Source organism: Ictalurus furcatus, chromosome 23 (assembly GCF_023375685.1).
Source record: "Ictalurus furcatus strain D&B chromosome 23, Billie_1.0, whole genome shotgun sequence".
Taxonomy (NCBI): Eukaryota; Metazoa; Chordata; class Actinopteri; order Siluriformes; family Ictaluridae; genus Ictalurus; species Ictalurus furcatus.
The window spans coordinates 5,231,099-5,246,964 of NC_071277.1; the positions used below are offsets into that span (position 1 = coordinate 5,231,099).

Here is a 15,866-nt window from a genome sequence, read left to right on the forward strand (position 1 = left end):
GAGTTTAACATTTCAGCTTTTCACCTACAAGCTCATCTGTGAAACATGGTGGAGGTAGTGTCATGGCTTGGGCTTGCACGGCTGCTTCTGGAACAGGCTCACTAATCTTTATTGGTGATGTAACTCGGTAAATGATGTTTACAGGAACATTTTGTCTGCCAGTTTACAGAGAAATGCATCCAAATTAATTGTGAGGAACGTCATCATGCAAAAAGACAACCAACACACTGCTGAGTCAATAAAGGACTTCATCGGGGGGGAAACAGTGGAAGGTTTTAGACTGGCCAAATCAATCACCAGACGTTACACCAATTGAGCAGCATTTCACCTCCTGAAGAAGAGACTGAAAGGAGAAACCCCCTGAAACAAACAACAACTGAAAGAGGGCTGGGGTGTTAAAGCCTGGAAAAGCATTGTGTAAGAAGAAACCAACAATTTGGGTGATGTCAATGAGTCACAGGCTTGATCCTAGCAAAGGATACGCAACCAAATATTAAGTGTTATTTACTATAATTTACTTCAAGATTGATCTGTTCCTATACTTTTGCTCGCCTAAAACTTGGGGTGACCTGATAAAAAAAAGGTTGAACGTTTTACCTAGATGTAAATCCTAGGAAATATAAGCTGAAATCTTAAACTCTCATCTCTTATCGATCTTTTGATCTCAAACCCAAACGTCTCTGGTGTACATCACAAGTTGGCTTTGCCTTCCCAATAGTTTTGGAGGAGACTGTCGCTAAAAACTGCAGCTTTCACACACAAATCAATCCAATCTTCATAACGATCCATTTGTTACAGGATCGGATCAAATTCATTCTTTTTTTCCCCCTAATGGGAAATGAATCAACTTCAAGTTAATTTAATTAATCAATAACATCCTACGAACTAAAGGTTTGAGTGGGCGGAGCCAACACCTCTTCACACTGCTGATTGGTTACTCTCAGTGCTGTTTGTGCCGTTAGCAACAGTGTGCTGTTTCATTTAGTCATCACTCAACAAATATTTGTATAATCACAAATGTATAATTGCTCGTGACTTGATTATGTCCTCAGGATATCATCTTAAATCCAATGCGCAGAGCTAGCTACTTTCGAAAGACGTATTATATTTAAAGAAATTTAACTTCAAAGCAAGGCTTGATATAAGATACATGTTCGAGCATAAAATGAACAGCGCTTTTTCACTGCCAGCGCACATTCCATATTCCACACAAGGAAGACAAGTGTGTTAACTTTGGCTTTAAAGCTGAGAGAATGATGACATCATGAGTCTGAGCTCAAAACACACTCGGATAAAAATATCTTTAGCACACACACACACTATGGAGAGAGGGGATTTAAGGTTTGTTTACTGAGCAGAAAAAACAACAACAACCGCTCGAATCGAAATGAACAATAATATCGATTCATATTTATGGCTGCGAAAGGGTGTGATGTGATTGGCTGATTCTCACCGTGTACACGATGTTTCCCACGAACAGGTAGTCGACGCTGTTGCCGTTGTCGAACGGAGTGTCTACAAGCACAGACACACACAAAGAAGTTGGGTGGGGAGGGGGGGGACAGCTACTTACACACTTCAGTCTTTCCGACAATGAAATTGTGATGTGTGTCTTTTTGTATCTTGTGCTCATAAGCTGTGCGCTATGTCTACGTATATATTAAATGATGTTCATCCGCAGTGAAAGAGCGACTTTGTAGGGCTTTCATATAGAATTAAATATAAACGTGACATATGATTGTAAAAGTATGTGGAAATAAATCAGGTGATAAATGACAGGCATATATTCGGAGACATTTCGTCGAAACGTTCCGGAAACTCATGTTACAGTAGATTTATGTTAGAACCTGGGACAGTGAAATATGTTCTGACAGCTCTAATGGGTGTGTCTGAGTGTGCGTGTGTGTGTGTGCGTGTGTGTGTGTGTGTGTGTGTATGTGTACAGGGATGAACGGGCTATTTACCGTGTTCCAGTACTTTCAGCGGAAACCAGAACAGAATGATAGAATGGATAAGAGCATTTATACAGTGACCCCAAAACACCTGAAAAAAGAGAGAGAGAGAGAGAGAGAGAGAGAGAGAGAGAGAGAGAGAGAGTGAGCGAGCGAGCGAGCGAGCAAGAGAGCAGAGCCAACTAAGAGCGCACTGCCAAGAAATACATCGGCCACACAAACAGCTTCTCTACATTTACACAACCAGCTCAGTGTCCTCCCGATTACCCCTAAAAACACGCGCACACACACACACACACACATGAACGCACGCACGCATGCACACACACACACACGAGCGAGCCCCCTGCTTTAAATGAATAACTTCCTTATTCTATCTCCCCGAATCTCATCGTAATCGCTATGGTAACTGTGTAGGCCCCCCCCCCGATCTGTAAACAGACATTATCAATCAATCACTGAGTCAACATCACTTCAACAGCAATATGAACGGCGCTGGTTTTAAATTAGGCCTTGTATTCAGTTTCAGTGTGTTCAATCTGAGCGGCCACACGCCAAATAGAGCTCCGCCCTGAAACACACCGAAGCGTCAAAGATTCTACTGAAATAAGTTAGCGACTGTGTGTTGCGCTGATTTCACACACTGATTGCTAGTGCACTTACACAATGGCATTTAATAAGAGAAAAAAACCATGAAGGATAACAGTCAGGTTTCCGGTGTAGAATTTATAGAGCCGTCAGTGCAAATGCTGGAGTCATAGTCCCAGAATGCAATGCAGCTACCTATACAATATAGTTTGCCTTGAGTTAGGGCAGAGAGTCGGCTCAACTAAATACAGTAGTGATGTACGAGATGACAAGCGCGATGGCGCTGATGCCGACATCGGTATGAAAGATGAAGCTTTGGAAGCTGAGCTGTTCGAGACGAGTGTACAGAAGAGGAGCTGAGCGAGCTGGACAGACTGAAAGACTAAAGTGCCGCTGCATCACTCTCTGTAGGTAGAGATGAAGTGAGGGCTAAATCACGCACCGCTATCAGCAGGTTGTTGAACGGCGTTGTGCTATGGGTAATGTAGGAAACTTTTCACCAAAGAAAATAGAGCAAAAGAAGTTTGAACTGAACAACTCAGAATTTCATTATAAAACAAATCTTATATCAAGAGAAATCTATATAAAAAATGCTGCTGAAGATTATGCGTTAATTATGACGATTAATACACAAGCTGTACAGGGCGGGTCACAAACTTTTCTTTTGTTTACTATACATTTTACTGGTCAATCCATTAAACTCAAATAACTTAGCTCACATTACCCACCCCAGTATATGGTGTTGGTGTTGGGATGTGTGTGTGTGTGTGTGTGTGTGTGTTACCTTGGTGTTAAAGCCGTCTGCGTTCTGTGTGACGCGGTACAGCTGTGGGAAGCGGAGCATGTTCTGTTGGCTACAGGGACGATCGAAAATCCCCAGTGTAAAGGGAGGGAGAGCTGTGAAAATCTGGAACACACATACACACACACACACACACACACACACTGTTTACACTGTTATGTCCACAGATAATAAATATGATTTGGCAGTTTATGTTTGTGTATTTAAACAAAACTAAATCTAATCCTTTGTGTACATTCATAGTGTTTAATATGGATACTGCAAATACACAAAGAAACGAGATAAACACAAAACCAGATAAACACTGAGGACTTGTGCGATGTGAGGTAGATCAGTACTTCCATGGTGATATGATGGTGATGATGTGATCTTGATAAATGATCAACAATCTGTTGTGCAAATGTTTGATTTAAAGAAGCTAATGAAGGAATGAGGTTTACTAACAATTTAGCAACATAAATGAATTAATAACTTAATGATGCAGAATATATAATACTACTGTTACCAGGTCAGTTTTGTTGTACTGTTACCAGGTCAGTTTTGTTGTACTGTTACCATGTCAGATTTGTTGTACTACTGTTACCAGGTCAGTTTTGTTGTACTGTTACCATGTCAAATTTGTTGTACTACTGTTACCAGGTCAGTTTTGTTGTACTGTTACCAGGTTAGTTTTGTTGTACTGTTACCAATCAGTTTTGTTGTACTGTTACCATGTCAGATTTGTTGTACTACTGTTACCAGGTCAGTTTTCTTGTACTGTTAACATGTCAGTTTTGTTATACTGTTAACATGTCAGTTTTGTTGTACTACTGTTACCAGGTCGGTTTTGTTGTACTACTGTTACCAGGTCAGTTTTGTTGTACTGTTACCAGGTCAGTTTTGTTGTACTGTTACCATGTCAGATTTGTTGTACTGTTACCAGGTCAGTTTTGTTGTACTACTGTTACCAGGTCAGTTTTGTTGTACTGTTACCATGTCAGATTTGTTGTACTGTTACCAGGTCAGTTTTGTTGTACTGTTACCATGTCAGATTTGTTGTACTGTTACCAGGTCAGTTTTGTTGTACTGTTACCATGTCAGATTTGTTGTACTGTTACCAGGTCAGTTTTGTTGTACTACTGTTACCAGGTCAGTTTTGTTGTACTACTGTTACCAGGTCAGTTTTGTTGTACTGTTACCATGTCAGATTTGTTGTACTACTGTTACCAGGTCAGTTTTGTTGTACTGTTACCAGGTCAGTTTTGTTGTACTGTTACCATGTCAGATTTGTTGTACTGTTACCAGGTCAGTTTTGTTGTACTACTGTTACCAGGTCAGTTTTCTTGTACTGTTAACATGTCAGTTTTGTTGTACTGTTAACATGTCAGTTTTGTTGTACTACTGTTACCAGGTCAGTTTTGTTATACTACTGTTACCAGGTCAGTTTTGTTGTACTGTTACCAGGTCAGTTTTGTTGTACTGTTACCAGGTCAGTTTTGTTGTACTACTGTTACCACGTCAGTTTTGTTGTACTACGGTTACCAGGTCAGTTTTGTTGTACTACTTTTGAAATCCTGCCTTGGGAAACTGGATTTTCAATACGTCCATGTTAAAATGGATAGCGTGATGTTCATTTAAAATATTATAATGCAGTTTAGCAATGTTAGATTTGTGTAAAAGCTTATTGGGAAGTGCACTGGCAGAACAACCCTATCAAATAACAACAAATAACTATATAACCTAAAGTACCAGTGGTGAAATAGGCACAAATCCAGGTGCAGCAACGTTTTCTTTTGTAGACCAACAAATAATAAGCTTGGAGAAGGAGGTGACTTTTTTCCTCAGGACGTATTTATTCTACTGCATCAACAACCACAATAAACCTGCAAACGACTCAGAAATCATGCAGCAGCCTTGTGATCTTCGGACCAATCACAGACAGGGGTTGGTCTCAGTACAAAATGAGTTTGGAAGCTATTTGGAAGCTCGCTTTACAGTGAGGTGTGTGAACCTAAACCAGTTGTCTTCAGCTTTATTCACACAGGGTACAAATAGTTTAGACTTTGGAACAGCACCCGTGCCATGCTGTACTATCCAGTGCATCTGGATTTGTATTGTTAAAGCTTTACAGGACGAGAGCGATAGACTTACCACGTTGTAGAGTCCGATGCACCAGCGCTCAAACAGAATCTGGCCCGAGAAGCCGTTTACAAACGCAAACCACAGCTGGAGGAGGGAAAGAGGTGTGGAAGGGCAGAATGCAGAAAAAGGAGAGAGTGAGAGAGTGAGACAGAGATTACGACAGAAAGAGACAGACACAGAGAGAGACAGAGAGAGTAAAAGTATTTGTTAAGATAACATCAAAACTCTTTGACAGCTTACACACACACACACACACACACACACACACACACACACACACACAAACAATCCATCCCCCACTGTGCTTTGGCAGTGAAGACAAAAGACAGTCCATGAACTTTGACCCTGAAAGCTCATCCTTGCTAGCAGGTAATCCTCGCTAATAACCCTACATTAGTCTGCCCCCAACATTCTCACACAAATAATGTGCTCACACCACAATGCACAAACACACAGGACAACGCACACCACAACACACCTCAACACAGTGTTTCCATTAACGTGTAGAGTCATGCACTCCCACCAACAACCTCACAATCATACACACACACACAAACACAAGAGTCATGTTGCAGCACCTGCCGGCATCTTTAAAAACTAGAACAGCTGACAAACACTCTACTAGAAAAAGGGGCAACCCTGTCAGTTACACTCAACCACGTACACACACACACACACACACACACATACACAACTCTTGGATGACAGTCTCCTTTCTAGGGATGAACCCGGGCCATCTTGGATGAGGTTCAGAGACTGTAACTACAGTATGTATGTGAGTGTGTGTGTGTGTGTGTGTGTGTGTAAGACAGTAAGCAGAGACCAGAGGAGGCGCTTCATCTATCACTGTCAACTACCTCTACAAACAGCTGCACAATGTCTCCCTTAATATACACAAAGGTGTGTAGTTATACCTGTGTGTGTGTGCGTGTGTGTGTGTGTGTGTGTGTTAAATAAGACAGTGACTTAGATGAGGTAAGGTGACAATGTTTTTAAAAGTTGATCAAACTCCAGATGGTTAAATTAAACACGTTCCAAAGGCAAGAAAGAGTATCTCTCTATCTCTCTGTCTCACTCTCTGTCTCACTCTCTGTCTCACTCTCTGTCTCTTTCGCTCTCTCTCACACACACACACACACACACACGATTATGTTGAGGCTGAGTGAAGTTTCACCGTATAGAAAACATCAATAATAACGGACTTGGTGAGGAAACACCACTCTGTTTTGTGCTTTGCCATTTTGTGTTATTTTGCATTGCTGAGCGTTCAACGACACGAAACGTATATTTTTCCTGAACAGAGAGAATTTAACTGGATGCATCTCATACTCTGGTGCAGTTTACAACCGGGAGAATATTGCATTGTCTTTACTTTATTATTTATAGAATTATAAATAAAGCCATGATTATTTCCCCAGCCAGGTGATTGTAAGAACTGTCCCTTTGTGAACATAATTATATACATAGATCCAGCATGTAAAACATTTAGCATAAAATGCATTAAAGAAAGCATTTGAATCACCTGACTTCCATGATATTGTCTTTCTCTTTATTTTTTGATCTTTTTTAAAGGAGGCAATGTCTGCGTTTCGTATAACCGAATGGGAATGTATATGTTTTTAGTACTGTACAAAGTAAAACAGTACACAGAGTTCCAGCACACACTGCATGGGCCAGTGAACGTACCTCTATGATGTATAAAACCACGTTCTTGTAAAAACAGTACAGGATGCATTTAGTGACTCGGTTGTAGCTCCAGGCTCCGTGGACCAGCAGGAGCTTCTCAAGGTATGAGAACTGGAGAGAAAGAGAGAGAGACAGAGGGAGAGAGAGAGAGAGCAGGAGACTGAATCCCTGGATTCTGTACCCACGGGAACACGTGTAAGCTATTAGTACAGAAGCACTCGGATACAACAACACTTTAGGCAAGAATCTGGAGAGAATGTGTGTGTGTGTGTGTGTGTGTGTGTGTGTGTGTGTGTGTGTGTGCGTGTGTGTGCGTGTGTGTGTGTGCGTGTGACCTGCGGTTATTTTCTGTGGTGCCTTAATTGTGTGCGAGACAGAAAGTTAAGCTGCAGAACATTCTTTTTGCAATACTCAGCCCTGTTATACTCAGCACTGTTATATTCAGCCCTGTTATACTCAGCCCTGTTATACTCAGCCCTGTTATACTCAGCCCTGTTATACTCAGCACTGTTATATTCAGCCCTGTTATATTCAGCCCTGTTATACTCAGGCCTGTTATACTCAGCCCTGTTATACTCAGCACTGTTATATTCAGCCCTGTTATATTCAGCCCTGTTATACTCAGCACTGTTATATTCAGCCCTGTTATATTCAGCCCTGTTATATTCAGCCCTGTTATACTCAGCCCTGTTATACTCAGCACTGTTATATTCAGCCCTGTTATATTCAGCCCTGTTATACTCAGCCCTGTTATACTCAGCCCTGTTATACTCAGCCCTGTTACACTCAGCCCTGTTATACTCAGCCCTGTTATATTCAGCCCTGTTATACTCAGCACTGTTATATTCAGCCCTGTTATATTCAGCACTGTTATATTCAGCCCTGTTATATTCAGCACTGGTATATGCAGCACTGTTATATTCAGCCCTGTTATACTCAGCACTGTTATATTCAGCCCTGTTATATTCAGCCCTGTTATACTCAGCACTGTTATACTCAGCCCTGTTACACTCAGCCCTGTTATACTCAGCCCTGTTATATTCAGCCCTGTTATACTCAGCACTGTTATATTCAGCCCTGTTATATTCAGCACTGTTATATTCAGCCCTGTTATATTCAGCACTGGTATATGCAGCACTGTTATATTCAGCCCTGTTATACTCAGCCCTGTTATATTCAGCCCTGTTATACTCAGCCCTGTTATATTCAGCACTGTTATATTCAGCCCTGTTATACTCAGCACTGTTATACTCAGCAGTTACACTCAGCACTATTATATTCAGCCCTGTTATACTCAGCACTGTTATACTCAGCCCTGTTATACTCAGCCCTGTTATATTCAGCCCTGTTATATTCAGCCCTGTTATACTCAGCACTGTTATATTCAGCACTGTTATACTCAGCCCTGTTATACTCAGCCCTGTTATATTCAGCACTGTTATATTCAGCACTGTAATACTCAGCACTGTTATATTCAGCCCTGTTATATTCAGCACTGTTATACTCAGCACTGTTATACTCAGCACTGTTATACATATATGTATACATATATACATATAACATACCCTGTTATATTCAGCACTGTTATACTCAGCACTGTTATATTCAGCCCTGTTATACTCAGCACTGTTATACTCAGCCCTGTTATACATATATGTATACATATATACATATAACATACCCTGTTATATTCAGCACTGTTATACTCAGCACTGTTATACTCAGCCCTGTTATACTCAGCACTGTTATACATATATGTATACATATATACATATAACATACCCTGTTATATTCAGCACTGTTATACTCAGCCCTGTTATACTCAGCCCTGTTATACTCAGCACTGTTATACATATATGTATACATATATACATATAACATACCCTGTTATATTCAGCCCTGTTATACTCAGCCCTGTTATACATATATGTATACATATATACATATAACATACCCTGTTATATTCAGCACTGTTATACTCAGCACTGTTATACTCAGCCCTGTTATATTCAGCCGTTATACTCAGCCCTGTTATACTCAGCCCTGTTATACTCAGCATTGTTATTCTCAGCACTGTTATATTCAGGCCTGTTATACTCAGCCCTGTTATACATATATGTATACATATATACATATAACATACCCTGTTATATTCAGCACTGTTATACTCAGCCCTGTTATACTCAGCCCTGTTATATTCAGCCCTGTTATACTCAGCCCTGTTATATTCAGCACTGTTATACATATATGTATACATATATACATATAACATACCCTGTTATATTCAGCACTGTTATACTCAGCACTGTTATATTCAGCCCTTTTATACTCAGCCCTGTTATACTCAGCACTGTTATACTCAGCCCTGTTATACTGTTATACACCAGTTTTACTCAGCCACGTTAGTGTTATACTCCCGTTATATTCAGCACCGTTATACTGTTATACTCCTTTTATACTCAGCACTGTTAACCTCGTCCATATATTACCCAGTAAAATGTTATTTGAATGTATGAATGGTGCTAAGCCCAAATGTTACTGGTCAAGCTATTATTATGCAGTTAACGTCCTACAGTTTGAGTGTGTGTGTGTCTGTGTGCATGTGTGTGTGTGTGAGAGAGAGAGAGAGAGAGAGAGAGAGAGAGAGTGTGAGAGAGAGAAACCTGTGCTATGGAGTAATCTGACGAGTTGGTGGCCTGCATGCCCTCGTTACCACTGATGCCGACTCCGACGTGTGCCGTCTGGATCATACCCACGTCGTTGGCTCCGTCTCCGATGGCCAGCGTAATCGCCTTCACATGCTTCTTCACCATGTCCACTATCTCTGATTTCTGCAGAGGAGACACCCTGCAAACACACACACACACACACACACACACACACACACGTTAGATCACACGTATCATGGGTGTTAATGGAGATCCTGATATTCAAATATATAAGTATAATCAGGATAAATTCAGTACAACAAACGGAAATATTTTTTAACCTGCACTCATTAAGTGTGAACTTCATGTATAGGATTTCAGGGACTGAAAGGGTTTTAGTTTTCATTCTTTATAGACATTTCAGTCCTTCCTGGTGAGTCTGTTTCAACTCTCTGGCATGTTCGGTGTCTCATCTCTCCTGATATTTTACTCATGTTCCACATTCAGTGAAATTTCTACCCAATTTGTGCCTTTTGGCGTTCCATTTCCCTTGCACAGTCGATGTTTCCTGTCTGTCATCTGTTGTCTCGTTGTTGTCTTAGTTCATCACACCTGATACTAGTTTGTCTATTCAAACTTTGTTTTTGGTGAAGTATTTTATTGGCTTCTTTCTCTAGTACATGTCATAGATTCTAGATTTTTTTTTTTCATCCCGGTCAATCGGAATTTTATTATTTATTTTTTTGCCCATTCGTGTTCTAACCCCCGCGCCGGACTTTAATTATGATGATTGGATTTCCCTGAATAAACACACTTTGCAATTGTAGCAGAAAGCAGGGGAAAAAAGTGATGCAGATGATAACATAGTTTCATAATGAACTGAAATTTGCGCGTGCGGTTTTGTTTAAAAATGAAACGACGTGGCTTAGTGATGTTGTTTTAATGAACTTGGGCGTGTATTTATGGAGAAGAAAGATTTTGGGTGAGATTGCACAATTAAAGAAGCAGAAAGGAACGTGTTTTGGGGTAAGGAGGACCGTGTGTACTTCTGATTTTCTGATAACTGGGTTAAGGAGGATGAAGAGGTTCAGGATCAGCTGCTTTAGGGCCGAGCCACGCCGTGTCTCTTGGACGTGCTGGTCCATCGATTTCTCGACTTTACATCTTCTCCTCGGCTCATTTACTGACACACCTGTATAAAGTCTATGACGCATAAAGATAGAGACTTCCTCTAACCAGACTCACTACTGGGTGGCCTTTTTTCTATCCTTTTTTCTATTCCTCTCTCTCTCTCTCTCTCTCTCTCTCTCTCAAGGAAAACCCCAGTGGAAAGCACAAGCTTAACAATTGGCATTGATTCGTCCTTGTGCTACAGAAGTGTGTACGTGCATCTGTCTAGGCTCAGCAGCTCTTAACAAACCTACAACCCAAATCTCTGAAAATCTCATGTTCTTTGAACTTCTCTCTCTCTCTCCCTCTCGCTCTCTCTCTCTCTCTCTCTCTCTCTCTCTCACACACAGACACAAACACACACACGGCTTCTTGGAAGATGAAAGATGTTCTTCATGGTGGGATTGAGCAGAAAATAAGGAGCAGAAATGAGTGGCTCTGTAAACAAACAGTGTGAAGTCAGGGACTGGGAGTGCATGCGTGCCCACACACACACACACACACACACACACACACACGTTATTCATTCCTAATTCATACATTACTCTCTCTCTCTCACTCTCTCTCTCATGCACATCTCCTCTTGCAAAATTATTCATCTTGGTGTTGTGGACGTTTTTTTTTTGTTTTTTTAGCAGCTGGTTACGGACGTTGTTCTCCATAAACAGAGCAATGCAGCGGCGCTTTAGTGCTTCCGTCTGTCCAGCTCTCTCATTCTGCTCATGAATAGACTGCTCGGATTGTGACAATACCGCTATCGACGCCACTACTCGAACTACATATTGAGAGTGAGTCAGGATAGCTGTCACCTCTGAATGTGTGTGTGTGTGTGTGTGTGTGTGGGTGTGAGTGTGTGTGTGTGAGCTCATCAGGCTTTTGGACAGTCAGGAGGGGAGGGTCGATGAGGGAGGAAGGTGGTTCAGCCGGTTTGGAAAGGCCTGGGAGGCTCTACACTCCGGATATAGGATTTACACAATTATTCCCCCTCTGAAAACACACACATACTCACACACACACACACACACACACTTACACACACTTACACACACATATGCACTCACTGACACCACAGAATTCTTTTTTTCATCATAAGTGCACCGGGGCTATAAAACTCCACAACATGGGATTATTATTAGCTGACTGTAAAGAAAAACAGTGCATGTGAGTGTGTAAGAGTGTGTGTAAGAGTGTGTGTGTTCTGGGATAATCACAGCAAATGAGTCAGTCGGTTGACATTTGCACACAACTTGGGGGATTATATTACCCTCAGCACAGAGCTCTGTGTTGTGCATGCCAAGCGTCAAGCTTTCATTAGGGCTATTTGTTTACTTACCTGAGGCGGGACAGAACCTTTACTTACACACACACACACACACACACCCACACACATACTGTACACACTGTAATATTGAGGATATCACCATATCACTATTATTATCCGGAATAAATACGCATTTTTGCTGCATTGTTCTTCACCACAGTGATAAAAAAAACATCTGGCGATTGTTACCAGGTCACTGGTTCGACTAGCGACTAGCGACTTTGTTCATGAGCTAAAAGATAAACTGATCGATCTCGTATTCAATGTGTTCTTGCAATCTAAACCGAACTAAAACGACCATATTTACAAATACTTCAAAAACGCTGATTTTCCTCATACTCGTGTATGTTTCTTTCGTCTTAATATAATTTCTTATTATTTCTATTCTTTCTGATCTTTTTTTCCCCCTTTCATTTTTACTTAGGTATTTAATGCACAGTCGAAAGAGAAGTAGGCCAGGGTTTTCACTTCACTGCAAGTTATATACTGTATATAATTGTATACGTGACAAATAAATGGACAAATCTGGAATCTTTGACGTCAAGGGACGCTAATCAGACGCAAGAACGCTAATACCGAGCGCGTTTGAGGCGGAGCTGTACATTTAGTGACACCCGTAAAACTACATCAAAGGCAAAAAGCTCACGATGAGCGGAAATCTGACAAAAATGACGAGATCTTCTAGTATTGCGGCTCAGCCACGGCAGCGTGTCGGCTACCGCGGACTCTGTTTTCTAGGGCGCCATCACTTTTGTCTCTAATATATAAAACAGTTCTTTCGAGTCGTTCATATGAAACGACTGATAGAGTGCTTGTGTGTAGGCTTTAACTATATTTCTGTCGTATCACCCAAGCTTACATAATATCCCTTACACTTTGTGTGTGTGTGTGTGTGTGTGTGTGTGTGTGTGTGTGTGTGTACCTGCAGCAGATGACAGCCTTGCAGGACAGGGCCAAGTCGAGAAAAGATTGACGCACTTCAAACGACAGAGCGTATTTGAGCGTCTGGCCATCGATGATGAGCGCTAATTCGTTCTCCTTCCCCAGAGAGTCACCCAGAGAAGAGCAGTGAGCGATCAGTGTGTCCCGTGTCGCCTACAGGACAAAAAAAACACATCAGCACACACACACATGAGATTCAGTGACTATTTCTGATATTTATATTGTTAAAATACACTCAAATATATTGATATTAGCTTGCAGTATAAAAATATACTGTACGTCTCACTGCTTTACTATAGTGTGTGTGTGTGTGTGTGTGTGCGTTTACGCATTTATCAAAGCCGTTTAACGATGCCGTTGTTGATAAGACGAGCGGCTAATAGAGAAAACAAACTTCCTATAGACTGTAATGAGAAGCATGTGAACAGTATGGCACACACACCTCACTGCTCCCTCACACACACTTTCACACACATGCACTTGATTGAGCACGTGAGCACTTTCCATGGCAGTGCGTGCCAGTGCCATGGCAACTGGGTCATTTCCAACATCCATGACCATAGTTAGCATACCACCCTCTGGCTCCGCCCACTTCTGGAGCCTGCAGTCGCTATCTGATCTCAGAACGCGTCCCAATCTGTGATCAGACTCACGAAACGAAGCTCCAAAGTCTATCCTCAGATCAGCCGGGATAAAGTGAATGCTTCCTGAACACCTGTGTGTGTGTGTGTGTGTGTGTGTGAGTGTGTGTATTGAGTATTTCGTTTATCTGTTTAATCAGGAATTCCAGCTCACAACCACCTTTCCAGTGAAAAGGGAGGGTTAAAACAGAAAACATGGACGGATAAACAGATACGACAGTGCTCAAAGTGTGTGTGTGTGTGTGTGTGTGTGTGTGTGTGTGTGTGTGTGTGTGGCTGCATGGTGAAAGAGTAACTGTTACTGTTAATGTATTATAGAATGCCTTACTTCCATCTTTATAATAAATGAAACACGTAAAATGAAATGAAATGTGAACTTTCAAATGCACTTAAACATTGCACTGCTTAAAAGCCAAGTTATAACGATATAAACACACACACACACAATTCTGCTAATATAGATTTTTTTTATTGTGTTCTACACAAATTTCCATGTTTTTTGTGCTCGCAAGAAATGTAAAAAACGATCAACTATTGCACCTTTAATTAGCTATTTGTCAAGGTTTTCCCTCCCACTCTAAACGCAGCATGTCACGTGTGCTTTTCTTTTGATTCACGCCCTGTCTCCGCCCTTGCGTTGTCATTGGCTGTTTCCCTCACGTGTCCTTAATGCTCGCACCTGTTTTCAGTTTAACCTTTCATTAGTTGGTCCACTTAAACCCTCGCGTGTCCGGCGTATAAATATCGTTCAGTGTTTCTACGCCCGTCTTTAACGAGCCCCCGTTCCGTGTTTTTGACTTCCTGTTCTTTCTTGTCTCCTAGTTCGCGTGTTTTGGATTATCGTTGTCATAATTCGCCTTACATGACACTATTATACTGTTGTGTTGTCGTATACATCATTTTTATGGTAATGGGGACGTTCCTAAGTGTTAACTACCACTATTTCACTGGAAGGGTGTGCAAACTTTTGCACACAACAAACACAAGTGAGGAAACGAGTGTGCTGTCCTCTTATACGCTTTAATCTCACTGAAGCTCCGGGTGATATGTATATATTAAGTCAGAAGGCATGTGAGAATTGATTGAAACAACCTCACTGTCGTTTCAATCGCTTAAATAAAATTAATAAAAAAGGGGGAAAATAGAAGATTAAAGATGCGGAGAAATGGAATTTTGCTGATTATCACAAACACAAAAAACATCACTCGGGATAAATAAATAAAAACAGATCTGGGACAGTTTATAATTGAATATTTTGCTTTCCTTGCGATGTTCTGTGTTTAAGAAAGTGATTTTTTTTGTGAAAAAAAACACAAAAAAAACACACAATCTATACTCTTAGAAAAAAAACAGGTTCTTCAAGGGTTCCAGGTTCTTAGCTTCATCTACTTAGAAATCTTAAGTTAATGAAGAACTCTTAATGGTTATAGATTTGACTTTTTTCCTATTTCGCTCTGTTTATAGCAGTATAACATTATGGCCTCGTTAATATTCAAACATATTCAAATGTATGCGCATAATAAACGTTTGAAATAAAAGTCAAATACCGTGTTTTAGACTGATTTGCCACGCAAATGTGTATGAAGTGTAAGAAATGTTCACTGATGAGGATTAAACCGCACAGTGCTGTGTGTGTGTGTGTGTGTGTGTGTGTGTGTGTGTGTGTGTGCGTGCGTGTGTGTGTGCGTGTTAGGGAAAACAGTGTGTAGTGTTTAGCTAGTGCTAAGAGGGCAGCTATAATCCATCACAATGTCATTACTATGACATACTTCATGGTGTTTCGCACATCCTCACACACACACACACACACACACACTTCTCCTCAGACTTGCGTATCCGAGCTCTCCATTTTTGGACACGGCTGGCGAGTGTGTTTCACGATCCAAGTTAAATGTTATTTCCAGCGGCTTTGGGGCTGGGAACAGACTAAAATACATGTTCACACAAACGTAACACACAGGGGAAAACAATACAGCACACAAACACATAACACAC

At 41.0% G+C, this 15,866-nt stretch overlaps 1 protein-coding gene across 16 annotated transcripts in view; it reads right to left on the minus strand.

The window, feature by feature from the left end:
• The window catches only part of atp8a2 (ATPase phospholipid transporting 8A2), a 65,696-nt gene that overhangs the window by 11,712 nt on the left and 38,118 nt on the right, over nucleotides 1-15,866 (minus strand). For 15 of the 16 annotated variants that reach the window (XR_008384461.1, XR_008384460.1, XR_008384459.1 and 12 more), the window contains 7 exons: nucleotides 13,211-13,383; nucleotides 9,813-9,996; nucleotides 7,150-7,260; nucleotides 5,473-5,547; nucleotides 3,325-3,447; nucleotides 1,965-2,043; nucleotides 1,454-1,515 (listed from right to left, as the gene is read on the minus strand). Coding sequence is in view for 11 of the 16 variants with exons in the window: in XM_053611467.1 (XP_053467442.1) it covers nucleotides 1,454-1,515; nucleotides 1,965-2,043; nucleotides 3,325-3,447; nucleotides 5,473-5,547; nucleotides 7,150-7,260; nucleotides 9,813-9,996; nucleotides 13,211-13,383 (807 nt within the window). In the remaining 5 variants the exon portion in view is untranslated. The remainder of the gene's footprint in view (nucleotides 1-1,453; nucleotides 1,516-1,964; nucleotides 2,044-3,324; nucleotides 3,448-5,472; nucleotides 5,548-7,149; nucleotides 7,261-9,812; nucleotides 9,997-13,210; nucleotides 13,384-15,866) is intronic. The other variant, XM_053611470.1, reaches the window with a different exon arrangement.